At 50.9% G+C, this 21614-nt stretch overlaps 6 protein-coding genes across 9 annotated transcripts; 2 read left to right on the top strand and 4 right to left on the bottom strand.

Annotated features, from left to right (window-relative positions):
• Positions 1-1132: 1132 nt before the first annotated feature.
• Positions 1133-2401, bottom strand: AAFC00_000909 (uncharacterized protein; the record flags this gene model as incomplete). The annotated part of the gene is made up of 4 exons (XM_069347646.1): positions 1133-1172; positions 1228-1487; positions 1541-2035; positions 2096-2401. The coding sequence occupies 4 exons, from the start codon at positions 2399-2401 to the stop codon at positions 1133-1135; spliced, it is 1101 nt and encodes a 366-aa protein (XP_069203490.1).
• A 1246-nt stretch (positions 2402-3647) lies between these two features.
• Positions 3648-5684, top strand: AAFC00_000908 (uncharacterized protein; the record flags this gene model as incomplete). The annotated part of the gene is made up of 5 exons (XM_069347644.1): positions 3648-4022; positions 4084-4696; positions 4814-5035; positions 5099-5278; positions 5341-5684. 5 exons carry the CDS (start codon positions 3648-3650, stop codon positions 5682-5684), a joined length of 1734 nt encoding a protein of 577 aa, XP_069203489.1.
• A 963-nt stretch (positions 5685-6647) lies between these two features.
• AAFC00_000907 (uncharacterized protein) lies at positions 6648-7921 on the bottom strand (the record flags this gene model as incomplete). Of its 2 annotated transcripts, none has more annotated exons than XM_069347643.1 (4): positions 6648-6817; positions 6882-7553; positions 7612-7759; positions 7910-7921. In XM_069347643.1, the coding sequence occupies 4 exons, from the start codon at positions 7919-7921 to the stop codon at positions 6648-6650; spliced, it is 1002 nt and encodes a 333-aa protein (XP_069203488.1). The 2 variants fall into 2 exon arrangements, with proteins under 2 accessions (XP_069203488.1, XP_069203487.1); XM_069347642.1 differs by having other exon boundaries at positions 6882-7550.
• A 971-nt stretch (positions 7922-8892) lies between these two features.
• On the bottom strand, positions 8893-11620 carry AAFC00_000906 (uncharacterized protein; the record flags this gene model as incomplete). The annotated part of the gene is made up of 2 exons (XM_069347641.1): positions 8893-9860; positions 9916-11620. The coding sequence occupies 2 exons, from the start codon at positions 11618-11620 to the stop codon at positions 8893-8895; spliced, it is 2673 nt and encodes an 890-aa protein (XP_069203486.1).
• A 1256-nt stretch (positions 11621-12876) lies between these two features.
• AAFC00_000905 (uncharacterized protein) lies at positions 12877-14195 on the top strand (the record flags this gene model as incomplete). Of its 3 annotated transcripts, XM_069347639.1 has the most annotated exons (5): positions 12877-12907; positions 12968-12979; positions 13037-13836; positions 13921-14066; positions 14126-14195. In XM_069347639.1, the coding sequence occupies 5 exons, from the start codon at positions 12877-12879 to the stop codon at positions 14193-14195; spliced, it is 1059 nt and encodes a 352-aa protein (XP_069203483.1). The 3 variants fall into 3 exon arrangements, with proteins under 3 accessions (XP_069203483.1, XP_069203484.1, XP_069203485.1); XM_069347872.1 differs by lacking the exon at positions 12968-12979 and having other exon boundaries at positions 13028-13836; XM_069347640.1 differs by lacking the exon at positions 12968-12979 and having other exon boundaries at positions 13025-13836.
• Positions 14196-14958: 763 nt separating this feature from the next.
• Positions 14959-15792, bottom strand: AAFC00_000904 (uncharacterized protein; the record flags this gene model as incomplete). Its single annotated transcript, XM_069347638.1, has 1 exon — positions 14959-15792. One exon carries the CDS (start codon positions 15790-15792, stop codon positions 14959-14961), a length of 834 nt encoding a protein of 277 aa, XP_069203482.1.
• Between the last annotated feature and the right edge of the window lie 5822 nt (positions 15793-21614).

Below are 21614 nucleotides of genomic sequence, written 5' to 3'. Positions count from 1 at the left end.
ATAGCCATAGCCATAGCCATAGTCATAGCCCCACCGCAAACCTTTTATACCTTACCTTAGCATATCTTACCTTGCCTTGCCTTGCCTTACCTTACCGTCCCAGTACAAAGCTACCTTCCTATATTAGAGTACGCTTAGATCAAGAGATCATGACGACCTGGGCCGTGAAGCTATTTTCACTACCATGTCGAGCTTGTTTCCCTTGCTTAATCCTTGCTTAATCCTCCAGCCCTTGCCTGTTCCTCTTCGTAGGGCCAGTGCAGGGCGCAGGGTAGCACACCTGTCAAGACGTCATTGGTGCTACCATGCGATGCAGTGCTACCAGTGAGAGCAACGCCTTTTCTTCTTCTATACTTTCGGCGTACGCGACGCTTGACGCTCTCACCGAGCATTACCTTAGACCGTAATTTGTTCACGCTCAAAGTCCCACCTCGATGCTCGATCAAAAGCATCACTTCACGGATTTACCCGACCGCTTACCGCAACTCCCCCACTTCGGCCTGTCCATCTGTCGTATTGTCTATCATGATCTTGCTCTTCGAGCCAGCAGCATGAGCCGGTCGCATCCATGAGAGTCCACGCAATGTCTGCGCTACCTGTGTCTCACATTCACTCTTCGTGCCGAGGCACATGAGCTATCGACGGTGCTCGCATAGAGCACACCAATGATATGCAATTCTCTTTATTCTCATAGTGACGGGACAAGTCTTCCATCATCATCCTATGCTATCCAGAAACCCCAATCAGCTATAAGCCATTTAATTACCTCCAGATGTAGGTCTCCCTCAATCCTGCCAATAGCCAGGTCAGCACGATGCGCGCATGAGCAACTCGGCACTCATCACAAGGCTTTCTCAAAAACCAACCAGCGCTCAGAAGGCATTAGACCGCAGTTGATCAAGACACAAGCATTCATGTCCTGGATTGACGGTCATAATTCGGGTCAGAAGCTATTTTTAGAAGGAACATCAACGTCTATACGGGCTTTGCCCACGTGGCGCTGCCGTCTCCAGGTTCTGGGAACTGAACTTTTACGAACATTCGAGCTGCATGTCTATGCACACATTGGCATGTTGGGACTCAGACCAGATCGACATCATAAGCGTAAAAAATATTTATGGGCTACATGCAACTAATAGATCAGACCCTGCGCGGCCAGGTCTTCCTGTCTCCTGAAACAGTGTTAGTAACGAGTCGCGACACTTGTCGAGCCTTAGGTAAACTTACGACTTGCTCTTTGGATCCAAAAAGGGTCGTTCGCCGATGCCCACAGCTCTGTTTCCAAACCTATCTCCGAGACCGTCGTAGTCGAATGTTGCCGAATGGAAAACACTGCGGTTGTCCCAAATGGCAATGTCGTTCGGATCCTTCCACTTGAAGCGCACTTGGAGATCATGGTTCTGGGTCAAGAGGGTGTAGAAGTGGCCGAGTAGCCAATCACTCTCAACTTTTGCTAGACCATTGATGTGTTGCGCAAATTCGCCAAGCTATCGATGAAGATTAGTCGTAGGTGAGCAGATCGTGGAGAGGCTGTACTCACGGCATAAAGACTCTTCCAACCGGAGACAGGGTTGGTTCTTATGACTGGGTGGTCGGCCGCCAAATCACTTCCCACGTTCTCAGGAGATCCTCTGGGCTTCTCATATACCTTGATGTCAGGGTTTCTCTGGATGACGCGATGGAAGCCGACTCCCACGTAGCTTGCTGTCAACGTCTCCAACCACTGCTGGAGCGGCTTCGAAAGGCGATCATATATCTCGTACCCAGAAGCCCAGACAGTGTCTCCACCTGTCTTGGGCAATTGGACGAGTCTCAGACTCGTGTAGTCGGCGGGCACATTCTCGAATTGAATGTCGCTGTGCCAAACCGCCGAGTTGTAGGGTCGTTTCTGGTCAACCTCAAGAACCTGCTTGAACAACTTCTTTCGCTGCTCCGACGAGATCGTACTGATCTCAGGGTCGCTACCACCCAGCTCCCGCGAATCGTTGATCACCGGGTGGATATGCAGACTCGAACTTGAGGGTTTTCCAGACGCCTATACTTTGGTCAGAAAAGCAAGGCCACATTGGGTTATAATGCTAGTGGCTGAACATACCACTCCCAAACGGTGCACGAACTCCTTTTGCAGCTCGTTGGTCAGATTGTCCTGCTTACGGAAGAACACAACGCCGCGTCTACTGATTGTGATTGCCAGATCCCGAAGCAGATCATCGGCATTGGGCTGATTCAGAATATCGTCGACGATGTTTACATCGGCATACTCTCTGCCAATGGCCGGCGTCACATCATCGTAGGCCAAATGATCAGCGGCACCAGTCGGCTTCAAGCCTACTACAGGAGAGCTTTTGCTTCTAATCGGCACATCTTCCTGGGCCTCAGTAGGAAGAGCTGATGGGGCCATGATTGTCTTAGCAGAAGCAAGGAGATAAGACCGTGCAAGATACAACTGGTTTAGGGCACGTAGGCAAGCTTGAGCTCAAAGTCACTGCAATCAACTCGCATACCCTACGAGTACTTTATACCCAAGGATTGATCAGCTCGAAGCGAAACGATCCACTCACGACATCCGCGACCGGCATGGTTACCCGGGACATATAAGCTGTGTTGCCCAAGATAACAACAATCAACGAATGGTGTCGCATGCTCGCATCTTATACAAGCACGCAATGTGTGGAGACTGTGGTGCAGCGCTGCATGCCAAGACTACAACTAGTACCACCACGGATATCGCTTGGGTATCGCTCGAACGATCCTTATAGGTTAGGGCATATAGGTTAGGGCATTGAGTCCCCAAACAGGTATGAATACTATATCGCATCTGTCGCAGCACGCAATACTCACCTTATAGTCCACCATCAAGCCACCTTACCGACGCCGGAGTCAACGTCGCCTTCGACGTCGCCCTCGCTTATCGAATTCGATAGGTCTAGAGCAGGCACTTTTGTCGACCATCTATCTACCTTGGCAATGCTACTGACCATGATGAGTGTAGTCGATGTTACACAAGGTAGGTTCATGTCGCTCGTAAGTATCGCTTTTAAGTACCATATATCGGTGTCGCACTCACCTTCAAGATTGAAACGTTACGAGGCCAGACTAGTTTTCGTATACTTCGCGTAAGGTCTTAACAACGCAAGATGGATTCAAAAGTCAGACATGCTCTACGCTTGCAAGCTTGAGATCATAATTATGTTCCTTGGCTCAACATAGTCTCTCCCAATATCGCTTAGGTCAAACCAATTGTAAGTTGTTGATTATGCCGGAGTCAGAGGATGGTATCATTGGTCAGTCTGAATTCTCGCAACGGCGCTGGATTGTTGAATATTCGCGGATCTCGGTCGTCTTTTACTTGTCCACAACAGGTGAGGACCACTGCCACACACCAACCTAGCTGCAAGCCATCATTAACGATGGTGGTGGAGGAGGTCTGGATCTCTTCTTGCTGCTCTCTTGGCGGCGCGGCATGCATCCTGTCATTCAATATCTCAATTGCGCAACTCTTCAACTTAAAAAGTACTATCTCTCGGCTGCAAGTGCCATGCCCGTTTTGACCAGGCATAAAAGGCAGGAGGAGGCCGGGTTTTTCGGTCAAGCAACATCTATACCTCTGTCAACGATCACTCTGCAATCTGCCGTCATCAGACACGATGTCTACAGTTCTGGCAGGCAAGGTCAAGTTGGTTGACAGCAACTCGTCTTCGTCGACCGAGGTCCAACATGGCGACGTGAAGGAGTTGAAAGCTTCCATCGTGTCCACCGGCAGTTCGGAATTTCCCCTGGGAGAGCCTAAATCCGAGAAGCGGTTCTGGTATCAGAGAAATAAGGAGTATGATGCAGACGCTATCGCTACACAACCCAGTGTCTTTGACGATCCAGAAACAGCCAAAGAGTATCAGCCACGAGATGATTGGGAGAACATCCATCGGTTCGACCCCTCTGCGAGATGGACTTGGCGAGAGGAGAACAAGGTTATCCGCAAGATTGACTTGAAGATTATGGTCTTCACTTGCATCATGTTCATGGTAGGGTGTCTTCAGAAGCATATGTAAACCCTTACCCAAGTCTAACACGAACATTCAATAGGCACTTGAGCTTGACCGTGCAAATATCAGTCAAGCGAACACAGACAACTTCTTGAAAGACCTCCACCTCACCACTAACGATTTCAATCTCGGAAACACGGTGTTCAAGCTTGGCTTCTTGTGCGCCGAGCTACCTTCTCAATTGGTATCTAAATGGGTCGGACCAGACCGATGGATCCCCACTCAAATGGTTCTGTGGTCCGTCGTCGCAACTTGTCAGTTCAGACTTGACGGGCGTTCGTCTTTCCTCGCCTGTCGTGTTCTGTTGGGCTTTCTTCAAGGAGGCTTCATTCCCGATGTCATTCTGTATCTGTCATATTTCTACAAGCACCACGAACTGTCGCTACGACTGGGCTTTTTCTGGACAGCCATGTTCGTTGCCGATATTCTGTCTGCGTTCATGGGCTTCGGTATTCTGCACATGAGAGGTGTGGGTGGCCACTCTGGTTGGAGATGGCTTTTCCTGATCGAGGGACTTCTGACTCTTGTCATTGGTCTGTTGGCATTTGTTCTCATGCCTGCTGCACCCACGAACACGGCGAGTTGGTTCCGCGGCAAGAAGGGCTGGTTCACGGAGCGGGAAGAGACGATTATGATCAATCGTGTCATACGAGGTGAGACTTTTCATTCTTTTTCTTCGCCTTTGCATTTCTGGTCCTCACTTTACCGGCAATTGTAAAGGATGCGAGCATCAAAGGGAGGCAAGTGTACTGACGGCTGTTGAACCACAGAGGATCCAACCAAGGGCATGATGCACAATCGCCAACCCATCACCCCCAAGCTGCTCTGGCAGAGTCTCAAAGACTATGACCTCTGGCCCATCTATCTGATCGGTTTGACATTCAGTATTCCTGTGACTCCGCAGAGTCAGTACTTGACACTGAGTCTCAAGGGGCTTGGGTTTGGAACGTTCCAAACGAATCTCCTCGTTATCCCTTCTACTTGTCTACACAGTGAGTGACTTCTTGTCCTCCCCATCTGATATTCGAAGAAACAAACCCCTAATAAAACCACAGTGGTCAATCTTCTGATCTCGACATATGCAAGCGAGGTACTGAACCAGCTCAGTCTGGTAGGCATCTCATCGCAGCTCTGGCCCCTGCCGATGCTCATATGGTTCGTGGCGGTGGACACGACGCACGTGAACAAATGGGTCATCTGGGCGGTGACGTCACTGATCATCGGCAGTCCCTACAGTAAGTTCTTCCGTCTCTTGACGCATGCGCCCATGAAAAAACGAGACTGACAGACACCGCAGCCCACGCCCTGCAAGTCTCGTGGTGCTCACGCAATAGCAACTCCATCCGCACGCGCACAGTGTCCGCCGCAGCCTACAACATGCTCGTGCAGACGGGCGGCATCATATCGTCCAACATCTACCAGAAGTCCGACGCCCCTCGCTACCCGAAGGGAAACCGCGCGCTGCTCGGCGTCGCCTGCTTCAATATCGTGCTTTATCTGGCCACCAAGGTGTATTATGTGCGGCGCAACAAGAAGAGGGACGAGGTGTGGAACAAGATGACTAGAGAGGAAAGGGTCGAGTATTTGGCTAATACTACTGATGAGGGGAATAAGAGGTTGGATTTCAGGTTTGCGCATTAGAGGGGTGGAGCCGGGGGGGGGGGGCTTTCTTTGGTTTTTGTTCTGCCTTGCCTGGGTTCTTTTCCTTCTATTCTTGCAAGCATATGAAAAGTGATGAGGATGCGGGAAAGAGAACTCTGGACAAAGCAACGACGTGATGACAGGGGCGGCAATGAGTGGTTGTTTTTACGAACCCATGGCACGTTGAAATAGAGACATACACATATATATCATCAATCATGTAGATGTAGCAATACCCTTCGGTTTAAGATTTCTCAACTTCGTTAGTCTCGTTATGAATCAGGGCTACTTCCTCTCGTTGTCGTAACGAAGACAACGAAAGATAGGTTGATCTCCAGGATTTTTCATTGTTGCAAAGAGTAAGAATTCGGAAGGAAAAAGGGAGATTGCATATGGATGGATAGTAGTAGTCTTTTGTGGCATTCGAAAGAAAAAAAAAGATGAAACTGTGTGAAGAAATTTGGGACACTAAACGGAAAAAAGAACAGAAAATAAAAACACATTCTTTCCTTCTTGCTTCCTTCGTGTACTTTTTTCCCCAACAGGTGGCGGTCTGTCGTATTCACATTCTTTCCCCTTTCTTTTCTTTGGCTCTTGGCTCTTGGCCCTGGTATATGGAAAAGTGGTAACAAGGAGCCATGCGACCGAACACGAAGAAAGCATCTGGAGACATTGCATTTCTATCATTCGTGCCCTTTTCAATTTGATTCATTGTACCGTTATATTTCTTCTTATCTGAACAGAGGAAAGGGAGAACAGACTACAGTTTGTTTTGAGTCCAATCCTCCACATTTTACCACCGACAAGACGAAAACTCCCTCTCCCTCATCATGACCGTCGCTGGAAAGATGTCCATCCACCCCTGGGGTGGCATTTTTGGTGTCGGAACAGAAAAGAGTTACTGCAGTAGAAGCGAGCGGTAGAGACAAAGAAGATGAGAACAAGACAGAGTGAAGACAGGACTTAACCTTGCTGTCTTCTTCTCTTGCCGACCTGGGCGGAGAAACCGGTCTTGATGGCGGTGACGGAACGACGAGATCCGCACGAGTTGCAGGTGACGAAGTACAGTCTGTTCTCCCCCTTGTTGAGCTCGGTGTCGGGGGAGCGGCAGGTCTTGCAGGTGACGTATTCGACTGTAGGTAGTGAGATTGTCAGTATATATGTTATATAAAGAGAAGGGAAAAAAAAAGAGCTTACCGATATATCTCCTCAAGACGTTCTCAATCTGCTTTTGCTGGAATCGACCCTTGATGACAAGACGCCTCGATCCGTCGACGGAACCCGAAGTACCCAATTCGGCAAACAAGAACTGCGTGACGTGCTCGTCGGTCCTCTTCATGCGCTTGCAGATCTCGGCAATGTTTGCGAAAATGGTCTTCTTGTTGCCTTCGCGCAGACACTGCGGGGGAGGGATCTTGTAGCTCTTGCCTCCGCTCGAGGCGGCGTCGGGGTTGTGCACATGCAGCTGGCTGAAGAAACGGTTCAGCAGCAGGGGGTACTCGATGGGAGTGACCTCGCTGTGTTGCCAGATGCCGGTGCCCTTGTCCATGTCGCCCTCCTGGCCCTGCTTGGTGGGAGCGGCGGGGGCGGCGTCTGCGGCGTTGTCGTCTGCGTCGTCGTTGGCGGTGGCGCCAGCCTCGGCGAGTTTGGCCTCGAAGTCGTCGGCGTCGGTGGTCTTGACCTTCTTCTTCTTTTTCTTCTTGAGCGCGGACGGGTCGAATTCACCGTCGGCGGCGGGCGTCTCTTCGTCGGCGGCCGACGACTCCTTCTTGGACTTGGACGACGACGACTTCTTCTTCTTTTTGGCGAGGCCCTCGAACATGGAGCTCATCTCGTCGACCTCCTTGTCGGGTGTGTCTGCGGCCGCTGCTGTGTTGGGGCATGTCAGAGTCTGTCTGTGTCGAAAGAGAGAATAAATAAAAATCACCATCTTGCTTGGAGTGAGACTCGGCAGAGTCCTTGTCACCGTGTGCGCCGCTCATTTCTGTCACGTTGCCGTTGCTGTCGACGATGGTGGTGCCTTCTGAGAAAGCGACCGACTTTCTGGACGACCTGCGCTCTGGCGCCGGGGATTCCTGTATGAAGTGGATCCTCGATTAGATTATCTTTCACGTAATATGAAGCGACACGAACGGAGGAATGACGAAGGGGGTGATTGATGCGCAAGAAACAAAAGAAGTGCTGGAGATGATGCGCACTGATGAAGACACAAAAGAGGAACTCACGCTATCAGACATGGTTTATGGATTAGTATAAACTTATGTCGTGACGTTGATTAGTTGTGGATGTCCAAGGCAATTAATTATACCAAGTGGTTGTGGAGGGCGTCTTTGTTCTTGTATCAAACAAAATGCTTGGCTCCACGGCGTATTACAGTACGTTTAATGGAACTTTTCCTCGTTATAAAAGAAAAGGTGCAGTTGGGGCGGCAATAATCAGAGGTTGAGTCACACTTGTCTTTCGGCCACTGACAGCCACACAGTTACAGTACTCATACTTTGGATTCGCTGACGTTCTTTCTGCCCCGCGCCACAGCTACAGGTAATTACTACCTTACCCTGGCCTTATTCACTGCAGCACCAAGACCAAGCCACCATTACTGTAGTTGTGACTCAACACAGATACAAGCATTAAATCCTCTTGTGAATGCCAAGATTTCGCTCCCCCGTCACTTCTACTCACTTCGACTCATCGGACGCCCATTGCCAAGACATGCACGTCTGACTGACTCGCTGGTAGTCCGTGAGTCCCGTACCGTCATGTACCTTATTGCCGTAGGGAAAATTCACTCTGTACAGGCACCTGTCCACCATATGTTCTTCGATCTGCATGCGGTCTCTTAGCTACGGATCTGGCTGCACTCGACGCACTTGGCTTCGAAGAGAGACCTCTGCTCTGTTCACTTGTCTTCTGTGCAAGCAATACTGATGGAACGCGATTATCTTTTCGATTCCGATGTCTATAGCAAAGTAGAAATGCTTGTCAAACCATCTCTAGCTCGCTATGTATCGTGTGATCTCCATCAAGTGACTTTCTTTTCACTTGAATTCTCTTCGTCGTGCCTTTCTTTCCCATAGAACTATTACCCACTTCAAAGTGTAAAACCAATAAGAAACGAGAGTATAGCTCAATCGTCTTCTTCGTCATCATCGTCGACATCATCCCCTTCCTGGTCCTCCCTTTCCTCATGGTGGGAACATGCATTGTTCTAAGCACATTCTTGAATTAGCCTGTCCATCTGCTGTCCTCGCATGGCATTCAGATTGTCGCCGCGATAAGAGCCGAGCACCTGACTTTGGATCGTATGCGGGGCAGAAGCAGAAGTACAAGTCCCGGCGGTGGTCAATTGGCCGTCCCGCTCAGCTGTCGCGACATCTACACGTCTGCGCCACTTGTCGGCGACATCCTTGATCAACGCCTTGGTCAGAGATCTCGCTAGGGCTTCTACTTCCTCGCTTGACAAGCCCTCAAGGGGCAATTGTCTTCTTGTCATTCCTGCCAAAGCATTCGCCCCTGGGTCTGCCAGGGCGATGCCGCTCGCGGCGGTGACGACAAGAGCGAATTTGCTGCCGGCGTTCCGGCCGCTAGAACAAATCTCACGAGGTCGCCTGGGCCGGGCGGGTAGTGAGACCAGTTCTGATCCAAGTACTTGTACTTGACTACTGCTGCCTTGCATTACCCGATCGTGGTTTGTCAGGTTGCTGTGGCGTAGTACGCCGGGCGCATTTGTGACGCCGGTGGCGCGGGCGGATTGAAGTTGTCCTTGCAGGCTGGGTCTTTCGATTGTGATATTTCCATTTCCATCCGCTCCACCGTGTGCACTGTACGAGGCCGATGGCAGGCCTGCTTGAGCACGACCTGCTCTCATATGAGATTCAGGGCGGCTTCCAGTTATCTCTCGTGGAACGAAAGGCTGGGGGCTTGGGACTACTCCTGAGCGAACTCCTGAGTGAGAAGCCGATGCGGCAACAGTTGACTGTCCTTGCGATGGTGCTGTCATTGGTCGTTTGGCATTGACCGCAAGACGTGAGCCAACAGCAATTGGTACGGGGGCGATTTTCCTGGATCTCATGTCGGCGGATCGTACACGCTCTGCGAGGGTGTTCTCTCCAGATGCACGGTATGTTAGCGGTGCGGAAACTGCGTTTTGCAGGACAGCGGTTTGACCAAACGATCCTGTAAAATTGTCAGTCTAGACTCATGACCCATTGTAAACACCTCATCCACTCACGCGTCCTAAAGCTATTTTCTGCCTCCGCTTGTATTATAGTAGCAGCACACTCCTCTACTAGTAGTGGACAAATCCAGCCGATGGTGTATGCTTGGGTGGCACTACTAGGCCGCTTATAGCTCTGGGTAACTTGTTTGCCTTTCCCAGTAGCTTGATTGCCATCGCGGTGGCCTTGGGCAGAGCCCATGTCGCCCTCCTCATTGTGGAAAGTCACGCTAGCCAGGCCGGGAACTCTGGCATCTGATTCGCTGATCACGAAGCCATACTGGTCTTGCGGTCCACGTGTGGACCCACCAGCGCTTACTTGACCAGAGGCAGCCACGACTTGGGTATTTGTGAAAGCGCCTTGCCTCGCCATAGTATTTGATGCGCTGGGTTCCCGAGGTCCTCGACTCGGACCAGCAGATGTTGAATCCCGGGCAATCGCTTCGAGTCCAAGTGACTGCGACTGTAGAACATTTGACGTGTTTATATTTTGTGCACTGACGCCACTTTGAGCTTCACCTAGGAACGCGCTTCTGTCGAATCCTCCCAAGTGCCGTCGGCTACGACCAGGTAGCAACGCACCTGTGGATGCATTCAAATCAAAGCCGGCGGCAGTCATTGGAGACTCATTGTCTAGCATCGAGTTGCCCGGAACAGTGAAATATGCTTCAAGTCCTGGACTTGGGAAACGGCGACTCTGTAGGGCCTGACTTGATGACTGAGGAGTCATTGAGGCGAAGTCAGTGCTGCCGCTGATTTGTCCCTGTCCTTGGAGATTTCGCTTTTGTTCGAGATCGCGTGGGGACTGGTCTCCAAACAGTGGCTCAGAGCGTGCGGGAGAAGGCCACGGGTACTCGTCCATAAGGGTCCAGTCCTCGGTCTCGCTCCAAGGCCAGGCACCATTTTGTGTGTTTTGAGGATTGATGTCGAAGTCCACAAGATCGAGATTCGAATCCATAGTAGATGCTTGTTCAGCGTTGACTTCGAGCAACGACAGTGCGTCATCAGTAAGGAAAGACGACATCAAAGGATCGAGTTCGTTGGTGACAAAGGTGGGAGCGGAGCCGTGCTGGATCTGACGAAAGGATGCCCCTTGATTCGATGAAGATTTTCTCTTGGTGACTTTGCCCGAGGACGCAAGAGTCTCCATCTTCTCCTGATTATGCTGGCACTTGCGCTTTCGCTTGCTGCACTTGTCACAGGCCTTGACGATTCGTCGTTTACGGTACTCGGCCTTCTCGGTTTCGGTCATCTTCCGTCGGGTGCGAGTCTTCAACTGTGAATTGTTTGACAAGCTGAAGACTCCAGTCATCTGCTCCATTCCGGATTGACCGGTAGATGACTTTGACTGTTGTCGACTCATTGCCGGCAGCGGAGATGTAGAAGAGACGGGAGTGGCCAAGTCAATCAGATCAGGACTGCTGAGGGTTGAAGATGAACATGTGGCAGATGGCTGGGACCACGTGGATGGAGTAGAAGCCATCGTGCTCTGAAGCTGTTCAGTGTTGCGCTCTTTCAGGAGGAAGTCAATGACAGCATCCCTCATCCGGTCGGCATGAGTTTTGGATTGAGGGTAAGCTGCTCTCAGTGCATCAAACAGCTCGTCCGAATCCTTGGGAGGGTAAAATTGAATGGAAGCAGTAGGATCGTAGCTTTCTCCGTTCATAGAAGTTGCGCGGTAGATCATGAAAGAAGGAGCAGAACTCATCGTGGAAGACATATTGGAACTCATTTTTGAAATGTAGTAGTATTGATAAATGTCAAAGCTGTTCTCGGGCATGAAAATACCGGGAATTAGTAAAGTCAGTGTTTACGGTTGAACCTCTATAATGATGAGGGTATCGTGATGATCAGTTCGTTACGATCAGTTGCGTTGGTATAGCTGAGCGTCGCTTGAGTTGACAGAATCGCGCCTTCTGAGCAGCACGCAATTCCTGAACTGTACGACAGCAAAGATATCTTGTCCTATCTGGCTATGGATTGGCTATGGATAGAAAAGAAAGAAAGTCAATGGTATGACATGGAGTGGAAATCAAAGATCTTAATAGTGTATCGATCCGCGTTGTGCTCAACTCGGCGACCGCAACATGGTCCGCAGTGCATAGAGTAGAGAACGCTAGACGGCATTGGGACACCGCTGGCGTGCAGCCGTTCGTATGACCTTTGGATCGTCCATCCCATTGGCCAATTTGAGCGGATGGTGGGGTTGAACGCGAGCCCCGAGCTGACTCATACTATATACAAGCGGAACCGAGATTGACTTGTACAACTCAATTGATCCTGCCCGCCCACTTCTAAGCATCAGGGGATCGTGGCTCTGGTGTAGGGGCGTGGGGTTGGCGGACGCTGGAATGAGTCACCGATGGCTTGTTCCAAAGGTAGAACACTAGATCCCCCACGCGAAATTGAGCATATATAAAAAGGTGAAATAGCAACACGTACATCAGTACATGATGCGATGGTCTTGTCTCAAGGTACCGAAGTTACCGGTCAGAGCTGCGACCCCTTTGGTCCAAACTGCGCTGGACCATTCTGGCATATGTGAAGACGATCAACACGCCCGTGGTCACACGTCTTCTATGGCGATATTCCTGCGACACGCAGAAATGCATGCCAGTGAGATTGCCATGCTGTAACCGCCCATGATGCTAACGGAAGCGCCTGCTGCGGGGCGCAGCTACCCAATAGCATGTGAGTATCACTTTACTGCTGACCAGAACCTCTATAGACCGTAAGTATACATTATGGACCAAATAAGACTCGGAATGAATATCTTTTTCTCATTTCTCGAACTTCCGAAAGTTCCTCACTGTCATACCTGTAATCGCAGAATTGTGGTGGTTACAATCAGCTTCTCGTAGGACCCAGCGGTGATATTCAGGATCGACGAAAGTACTCTCTTCAGAGCTCGGAGGCTGCAGATCATAAAATCAGGCCTCCCATGCACCGTGCTGCATCTGTGCTCACCACGTCACGATGAGTTTCAATCAAGGACAATATTTTCCTCGTAAGAATTGATCCGAGCATGGCATGACTCGGTGTGGTCCAGGCTGACACTGCGCAAAAGCACCTCCAACAGGTAGTGGCTGCCCCCACGATAAGTGCGATGATCATAATGACTGAGCAGCTAGAACAGAAGCACCGCCTTCTCAGACTTCGAACAGACCTGAGCATTTTCCACCTCCCCCTTCGGATGACCATAGCTATTCGTATCAACCGTCCCCTATAGACGAGCAAGCCCACTTTGTGTCTCCACCTTCATCGCCTCCACCAGTTGCAGGACATATCGGACATGCTCGCCGAGTATCATCACCCTCTCCTCGAGCCGACAAGGCATCTGCGCTGCCTTACTTCTCTGGTCCACCTCAGCAAGCCGCTGCAGCTCCGGAAAAGCCTCCCTTGAACACTAATGAATCATATGCTATGCCTGGCGGGGCTCCTGCACAATCTCATTTTGTGGGTGCAGGAGCGACGATCGACGACGTTGGCACCTTTAACGGAGGTTCCTATCGCGTGAGTCACAGGGACAGCAACACAATTTTGACGCTGCAGTTGGCGATCGGTTGTCCTTTGTCCGCGCGTCCGGGAGTGATGATTGCCATGAGCCCGACCATGACATTGCTGGGGGGCCTGAAATTTTCGCTGAAGAAGATGATTGCCGGCGGCCATATGAGCCAGTCCACTTTCACTGGTCCTGGAGAATTGTTACTTGCACCGCCACACTTGGGCGATATCACTAACATTCGCCTGACCGGGAATCAGTCATGGAGTGTGAGTAAAGATGGATTTCTTGCTTCCACGCAAGGAGTCATCAAGGACTACAAAGCCCAGAGCATCAGCAAAGCGATGTTCTCCGGCGAGGGTCTGTTCGTATACAAGGTCTCCGGCACTGGACTTTTGTGGATTAGCAGTCTTGGTGCTATCATCAGGAAAGATGTACGTGAATCCGATCTGGGCAGTCTCCTCTGTGAGGATACATTGCACGTAAAGCGCTGACATTCATGACTTGTCGACAAATAGCTCCAAGACGGCGAAAAGTATATCATAGACAACGGTCACCTAGTCGCATGGAATTGCTCATACATTATGGAGCGAGTGGCAAGTGGCGGCATCATCTCGAATTTTAGCGCAGGTGAAGGCCTGGTCTGCAAATTCACGGGTCCCGGGTAAGTATTGCAACCGCGTATTACGGAACAATTTTGTCGAAGAGTACTGATGGTTTCAGGACTGTCTTTATGCAAACCAGGAATCCAGTGGCCTTTTCTCAATGGATGTCAGGAATGACGGCGGCTTAATAGGTTGTCAGATGAAGTTTGGAGGAAGTAGTCTGCTGGAACTTCCGCGGTTGTAGCTAGTATGATCTGGCTTATGCGGACTAAGTCGTGCACTTTGCGTCGCTCAGCGGTTATATAAGCCGTAGGCTTCACATAGGAGTAGTCGTTATCCGGGAAATCCTTATATGCTATATTATTTTCGTAGCGTCTTGCGTTCGAAATAGACGTAGTCGTGTCTTTAATCTAAGAATCCTATCTCTTTATTTAAGACGCCCGTAAGGCCTCGGGAATTCCTATGCAAGCCGTCATTGACAGAAGGCCACTGTTTATTTCTGTCTGTAAGGCTTCTGCATTGAACAACGCTTAATCGAGATTATTATAGAGGAACGTTAACGCATGAACGATAAGTCTTACCTCTGGTTTCAAATACACAAAGCAGAGTTTACGTAGGGTTTCTGAAGGATGTGTAGTACTCATTTTGTGGTGGGTTTGAGAAGTCCTGGTATTGAGGGGCTCTTGGAGGAGTGGTTTGAGGGACTTGGTTGGATCTTGACTTTAGACCGTTTGTGGAGACTAGCGTCCTCTAATCTTATCTGCGGATCTAACCGCGCACCGCGTATGGCAATATAAGACAAAAGGTCACTGCGCTTCTTCTCGAGGCCTTTCACATACTGTAGCTAGGTACTCAGGTAACGCTGCGTGGTAGATTGACTGTTAAGAGTAAGGTATCATTATGGATTGGATATGTACACGTACGGCCCCCACTCAAACAGCGAGATATCGACTAGAATAGTTTCTCAGCTTCTTCGGGTAGATTCATCTTCTCTGATTTCTCATCCGAAAGCATCGTACCCTCGGGCTCAGGTTTCGTGGGCCGGGCACTCGACCACCTGTTCCATCCTTCGCCAGGGTTGGTCATGAAATCTGCAAGCAATACCGCCGTGGCGGCACTGACATTCAGACTGTCAACCCCAATGTCCCCTATGGAATGCCTTTGCCGACCGGCAATGATCACATTCGACCGTGCTTTGCTTCTCAAGTTCTTTCGTAGTCCTTCGCCTTCCGCTCCCATCATCAAGATACTAGGTCCTCTTGCAAGTGGGCTTGTCATCTTCTGACTGATCATTTGAGGGCGCGAGAGCTCCGTTTTGTCGCCTTCCGGGGCAACGGCTGCGTGAATCCGCCAGCCGTTGCGTGAGCTGGCTACCACAAAGTCTGCCGGGCGCTGGATTGCAAGGATGTTGAGCGCCTCCGTGGCGCCAGATGCAGCTTTGTGTAGCGTCGGTGAAGAAAGAGGAGCGCATGTGTTCACGCATATGGCGACAGCGTCAACACCAAAGAAATAGGCTGAGCGCAGAATGTTGCCCAGATTTCCAGGATCAAGGACACCATCTACCAGGAGTACGAAAGGATGGCGCCACGATTCATGTGGCGCAGGGAGGATTTGAGATGTCCCGTATAACGCCCGCTCTTCAGCGGTCTGCTTTTGCGAAAGTGTGAGATGAATTTGTCTGTTGGATGGCTGGACTTCGCCAAGTTCTTCAACAGATGGCATGGGTAGTGGCGAGGCTTCTAATATTACACCATTGTGGGGCCTGTCCGCAGTCATTCTGTCCATGACGGGTAGGAAGTTGTTGTCAATACGACGAACTCTGACGCCTGCTTTTGACGCGAGTTGCTCCAAGAGGGAAGCATGTTCTTTAGCTCGAGGATGTAAATACAGTGTGTGTAGAGTCCGACGACGGGACTTCAAGGCTGCAATGATCACATTGAGTCCATAGATGAACTGAGAGGCTGCGGTTGTGTAAGGTATTGAGACGTGGTTATCCTCTGCGGAATGCTCTCTGGGTTTTGAAAGCTGCGGTCTTTCACTTCGAGTCGAATCAGATGGTGCAGACCTCCCATACGATTTCTGACGATCGGATTGATCGACGTCCCTCCTCGCCCAACGCCTGCCGTAGGAAGTGGCTCGATCGGTGTTTCGCTCGAATGTGCGAGACGACTCCGACCGAGATCCTCGACTCATGTCACTTGGCGCAGACCTCCCATGAGATCCTTCATACGGTCTCTGAGCAATACCTCTATTGCCATCGCCTCTCGCCCATCCATTGCCGTAAGACTTGCCCCTATCGGCGTCCCTGTCAAAGCTGCGGGAAGTCGGCGCCCTTTTGCTAGACTCTCTATCGTTCGAGCGTGCGTAAGACCGGGACTCATGGTCAGAATCATCATCGCGTCTTGATGGCCTAGGAGGAGAACGTCGAGGTCTGTCCCAGTTTTCGCCCTCGAGACCACGATTTACAGCCGAGAGCGTGGACTTAGCACGTGTGGGCTGTTGAAACGGTCTACATGCAAAGAAACACCTCGATGTCCGCACAGAGGCAGAAGAACTAGTGAACATAGCAATGAGAAGTAACCACAAGTATAATATCATGCACAGTATAATATATGCAAGTACAGTAATGTAGGTATAGAAACAACAGTATGAAGGTATTTCTTGATATCAGAGGACCCTGAGACTTTTTGTGCTTGGCGGCTCGCTGTCGCGTCGTTCACTTCCACCTTCACCTCCAGTACTCCGTACCTGCCTTATCTATGATTGCACTACTCCCATCGTACATCCTGTATATACGTCTGCTGTGTGGACTAAAGCGTTGCCAGTCCTTATCGTGATCTCCCTCAGCCTTATGGCCTCAATTCTCTCCAAGCACCACATCTTGACTTGATAGTCTCCACGGCTCGTAAGCAATTGGCGCGTCTCGGAGTTAACGATCTGCCTTTGGTACACGTCTTCCAGCATTGAGGCGCAGTACAAGAATCCACCGTCTATTCAGCCATGTCTTCCTCTGGCTCCGGCGATGACGAGCAGGTTCTCGACATCAGCAAATGGGCGACGCGTCAACACGCACCAGCCCATCAGCCCGCACGACCACCAGCGGTGACACAATCTCTGGTCAGGCACATCAGGCAGTCGACAGTCAACACTGTGTCTAGTCGCTCCAGTCACGTCAACTCACATTCGAGATCAGCATCCGTAGCTTCGGAAACACCAGTCACAGCACCACGACGTTTCGACATACAGGTCGTCGTTGAACCGGACCCAACCTTTGACCCGGACGATTATGTTGATTGTGCAGAAGGTGGAGATGTCGTACGTCGTGTGATCAAAGAACTTGATATTGGAGATTTTGGAGATGCTCTCGTCTATCTTGTCGAGTTCGAAGATAGGCACCAGGAGCAGGTGCAACACAACGAGCTTCAACAACGCAGAAATGGCCAAAGCGCGCTCAATAACTTCTACATTAACGACGGACAGGTCAGCTCAGCCGACGACTACGACGGGGAAAGTGATGAGTTGGGGCCACGATCTAGACCCCGTCCAAACCAGCACGCATATGTAAACACAGCCGAAGCACTTGACTATCTTGAAGACGATGAAGATCAGTCCTCCCATCGCCTTCGCAAAAGTAAGCGCAGTCTCCGACCTGAGCGCAATCACAACGATAGAGCACTACGCTCCAACGCGGCCGGGGAAACGATGCAACGAAGATCGGGCCGGAGATCTGTCGTTGAGACTATGAGCTCAAGCGAAGACGACGGCTTCGTACTGCAATCTGACGTCTTGCCTCGCACGAAACGCAAGCGCTCCTCAATGCCTTCCTATGCCGAGCCCCAATTCCTAGATGACGAGGATGACAGTGACACGGATAGAGCTCCCAGACGTAAAGCTCAGCGCCAGGGTGTGCGCCAGTCTGGCCGATCTACTAGATATGACGGGGACATGCAGGATCCAGGTGTGAATGACATCTACCGACCCGAGTCTGAGTCTCGTCCGGCGCCACCTAAGCCCGTAGGCGCAAAGGAGTATTTCAAAGAACTCCCTCGCTCAGACCCCTTCCGCGCTCGACATATGCAGCAATGCGACACCTGCGGAAACGGCACGAATTTTGCTCCCTTAATCTATTGCCAAGGCTGTACCTTTGCTTATCACAAGAGCTGTATCAGTCACCGGTCTAGCAGAGAACACATTGTGACCAAGGTCGGTCACAAAGATTTCGTGCTCCAATGTCGACGTTGTGTTGCATCTGTTCGGAAAAAAGAAAGCACTGCCCCAGATCAAGGTAAATGCTCCGACTGTAAGAAGTCTGGTCGATCATGCACGCCTTTCCGTGAACGAAAGCCTTTGGCACAGGAGCAGAAAGACCGCGACGAGAACGGGGGCGAAGACCCCATCTATTCAGTGAATCCGAACCTCATTGACAATCCAGCGAATGTCATGTTCCGATGTACTGGCTGTTTCAGGGGTTTCCACTTCGAACACTTGCCACCAAGTCAAGCAGTATCATGGACATAGATGGAGAAGATACTGCCGCGCAACGCTTCAGCGAATACAGTCAAGATTGGCAGTGCCTCGAGTGTGCCACTGTGCCCGCCAAAGTCGCCGGCATTGTGGCCTGGAAACCAATCGACGAAGACAGCTACGACCCTCGATACAGCTTCGAGATGGTGGATGAGGACAACAAAGCCTATCTGATCCGCTGGCAAGACAAGTCGTACTTTCAAGCAACGTGGATGCCAGGTCCTTGGGTGTGGGGCTACACGGCAGGCGCCATGCGCAAGGCTTTTGCTAAGCGTGATGAAGCGCGTCTGCCCAAGATGAGCACTGAGGACGCCATACCTGAAGACTTCCTCCGCACAGACATAGTGCTCGACGTCAAGTACACGAGCATCGTAGATGTGCCTGGAGAGGAAATCGACAAAGCCCGCATCCGGGAAGTTGACCAAGCATTGATCAAATTCAAAGGCCTGGGCCATGAGGATGCTGTCTGGGAAAGGCCTCCCGCACCTGATGATGAAGAACGCTGGACGGACTTTGTGACTGCTTACAACGACTGGGTGCTTGGCAAGTATGTCAAGCAGCCAAAACTTCAGCCAATGAAGTCTCGACTGGAGAAGGCGCGTGCGACAGAATTTACCAAATTGGAAAAGAAGAAGCAGCCGGAGAACATCACCGGCGGCGAGCTTATGAAGTACCAATTAGAAGGTCTCAACTGGCTCTACTTCAAGTGGCACCAGCAAAAGAATGCCATTCTAGCAGATGAGATGGGCTTGGGCAAGACTATCCAGGTCGTTGGATTTCTTGCTACCATGGTCAAAGACTTGAACTGTTTTCCCTTTCTGGTTGTTGTTCCGAACTCCACCTGCGCCAACTGGCGCCGAGAGGTCAAGAAGTGGGCGCCTTCACTTCGAGTTGTGGCTTATTTTGGCAGCAAGGAATCCCGAGACATGACCATGCGCTATGAGTTGTTCGCTCGCCACAGCAAGGAACTAAGATGTCACATCGTGGTGACATCGTACGGATGTGCCTCGGATGACAGTGCGAGAAGATTCTTCAGGTGTGTTCCCTGGCAAGCTCTAATCGTCGACGAAGGTCAGCGTCTGAAGAGCGACAAGACGATTCTGTACTCGTCATTGGCCGCGCTCAAGGCGCCGTTCAAGGTACTGCTGACCGGAACGCCATTACAGAACAATGCGAGGGAGCTTTTCAACCTCTTGCAATTCTTAGACGATGACTTCAATGCAGCTGAATTGGACGAAGAGTACATGGATCTGGATGCTGCAAAGATTGCTCGTTTACACGACATGATCAGACCCTTCTTCCTTCGTCGCACCAAAGCTCAAGTGTTAACCTTCCTGCCACCTATGGCTCAGATCATTGTGCCAATCTCGTTGTCGACTCTGCAGAAGAAGCTATACAAATCTATTTTGGCCAAGAACTCTAATTTGTTGCGCGCAATCTTCGGTGGCGCCCAGGAGCTCTCAGGCTCTCAACGAGCAAGTTTGAACAATATTTTGATGCAGTTGCGCAAATGCCTCTGTCATCCGTTTGTCTACAATCAGGGAATCGAAGAGAGGAATGTGTCTCATTCCGTCAGCCATCGCAACCTGGTTGAAGCAAGCGGCAAGCTCCAAATGCTTGAATGGTTGCTACCAAAACTGCGCGAACGCGGTCATCGCGTGCTGATTTTCAGTCAATTTCTGGGCATGCTCGACATGGTAGAAGACTTTTTAGACGGTATGGAGATGCAGTACCAAAGACTAGACGGGACCTTGAGCAGTTTGGTCAAGCAAAGACGTATCGACGAGTTCAATGCTCCAGACTCGCAGCTTTTCGCCTTTCTGCTCTCTACTCGGGCAGGCGGTGTCGGCATCAACCTGGCGACTGCAGATACAGTCATCGTCCTTGATCCCGATTTCAATCCTCATCAAGATATTCAGGCTCTTAGTAGAGCGCATCGTATTGGTCAGAAGAAGAAAGTGCTCTGTCTGCAGCTGGTCACGAGAGCCAGTGCGGAAGAGAAGATCATGCAATATGGAAGGAGGAAAATGGCTCTAGATCACGTTCTTATTGAACAAATGGACGCTGAAGACGCTACTGAGAAGGATCTCGAGGGAATCCTTCGTCACGGAGCGGCAGAGCTGTTTGAAGATGATGGCGACCAGGACATCAAATACGACGATGCAGCTATTGACAAGCTGCTCGACGCGAGTCAGGTCGAACACACCAAAGCAGGAGAAGACAAGTCGGCAGAGAGCACATTCTCACGTGCGAGGGTCTGGGCACACAATGACCTCGAGGAGTCCCTGAACGAAGCCCCCGAAGCGGAGGAAACAGCACCTGATCCTGGTGTCTGGGACAGGATTTTGAAGGAGAGAGAGCGCGTTGCAGCAGCAGAAGCTGCGGCAGCCCAATAGTTCCTTGGGAGAGGACGTCGCGCCAAAGCGGTAAGTACAAATATTCCTATGATCATGACTCTACTAACACAATGTAGGCGGTTGATTATGCGGCAGACCAAGAGCGTGGCGAAGAGGCCGAAGGTGCAGAAGGTGCAGAAGGACCAGAAGCGGTCAACGCGACAGCGATTGTCCCTGCAAAGAAACCGCGCAAGAGGAGTGACGACGGTGATACTGATTTCCAAGCCGAAAGCGGTGTCGAGAGCGCTGCCGACGATCACGCTGAAGATGTGGTCCCCGAAAATTTGCAAGCGGAAGCCGAGCCCAAGGCGAAGCCATCAAAGCTTACAGAACCTGTGTTCCGACGCGCAGAGATACCCCGTTACCCAGTACTCAATGACTGCTCGACAACTCCAAGGCATCATTTGACTACCACAACTGCGAGCGGTCAACTGCCCGGTCACAGCCAGTCTGCCCCTCTTCCACGAATGGTGCAATGCGTAGCCTGTCTAAAGGTGCACCATCTCGGCAGCTGTCCGCTCAAGATAGCAGGAACAGAGCGCTGCAACCTCTTCGGCATCGCGCATTACGGCTCCGCACGAGTTTGTCCACATATCAATTCAGAGAGTCAAGTGCGAGAAATGATTGCCGCTGTCCGCGCATCCACGGAACCAGGCCACCTGAAGAAAGAGACCATGAAATACCTCA

This window comes from Neodothiora populina (genome assembly GCF_041146345.1).
Source record: "Neodothiora populina strain CPC 39397 chromosome Unknown canker_contig_12, whole genome shotgun sequence".
NCBI lineage: Eukaryota > Fungi > Ascomycota > Dothideomycetes > Dothideales > Dothioraceae > Neodothiora > Neodothiora populina.
Note: the sequence above shows the minus strand (reverse complement) of the source record. Positions and strands in the feature narration are given on the sequence as shown.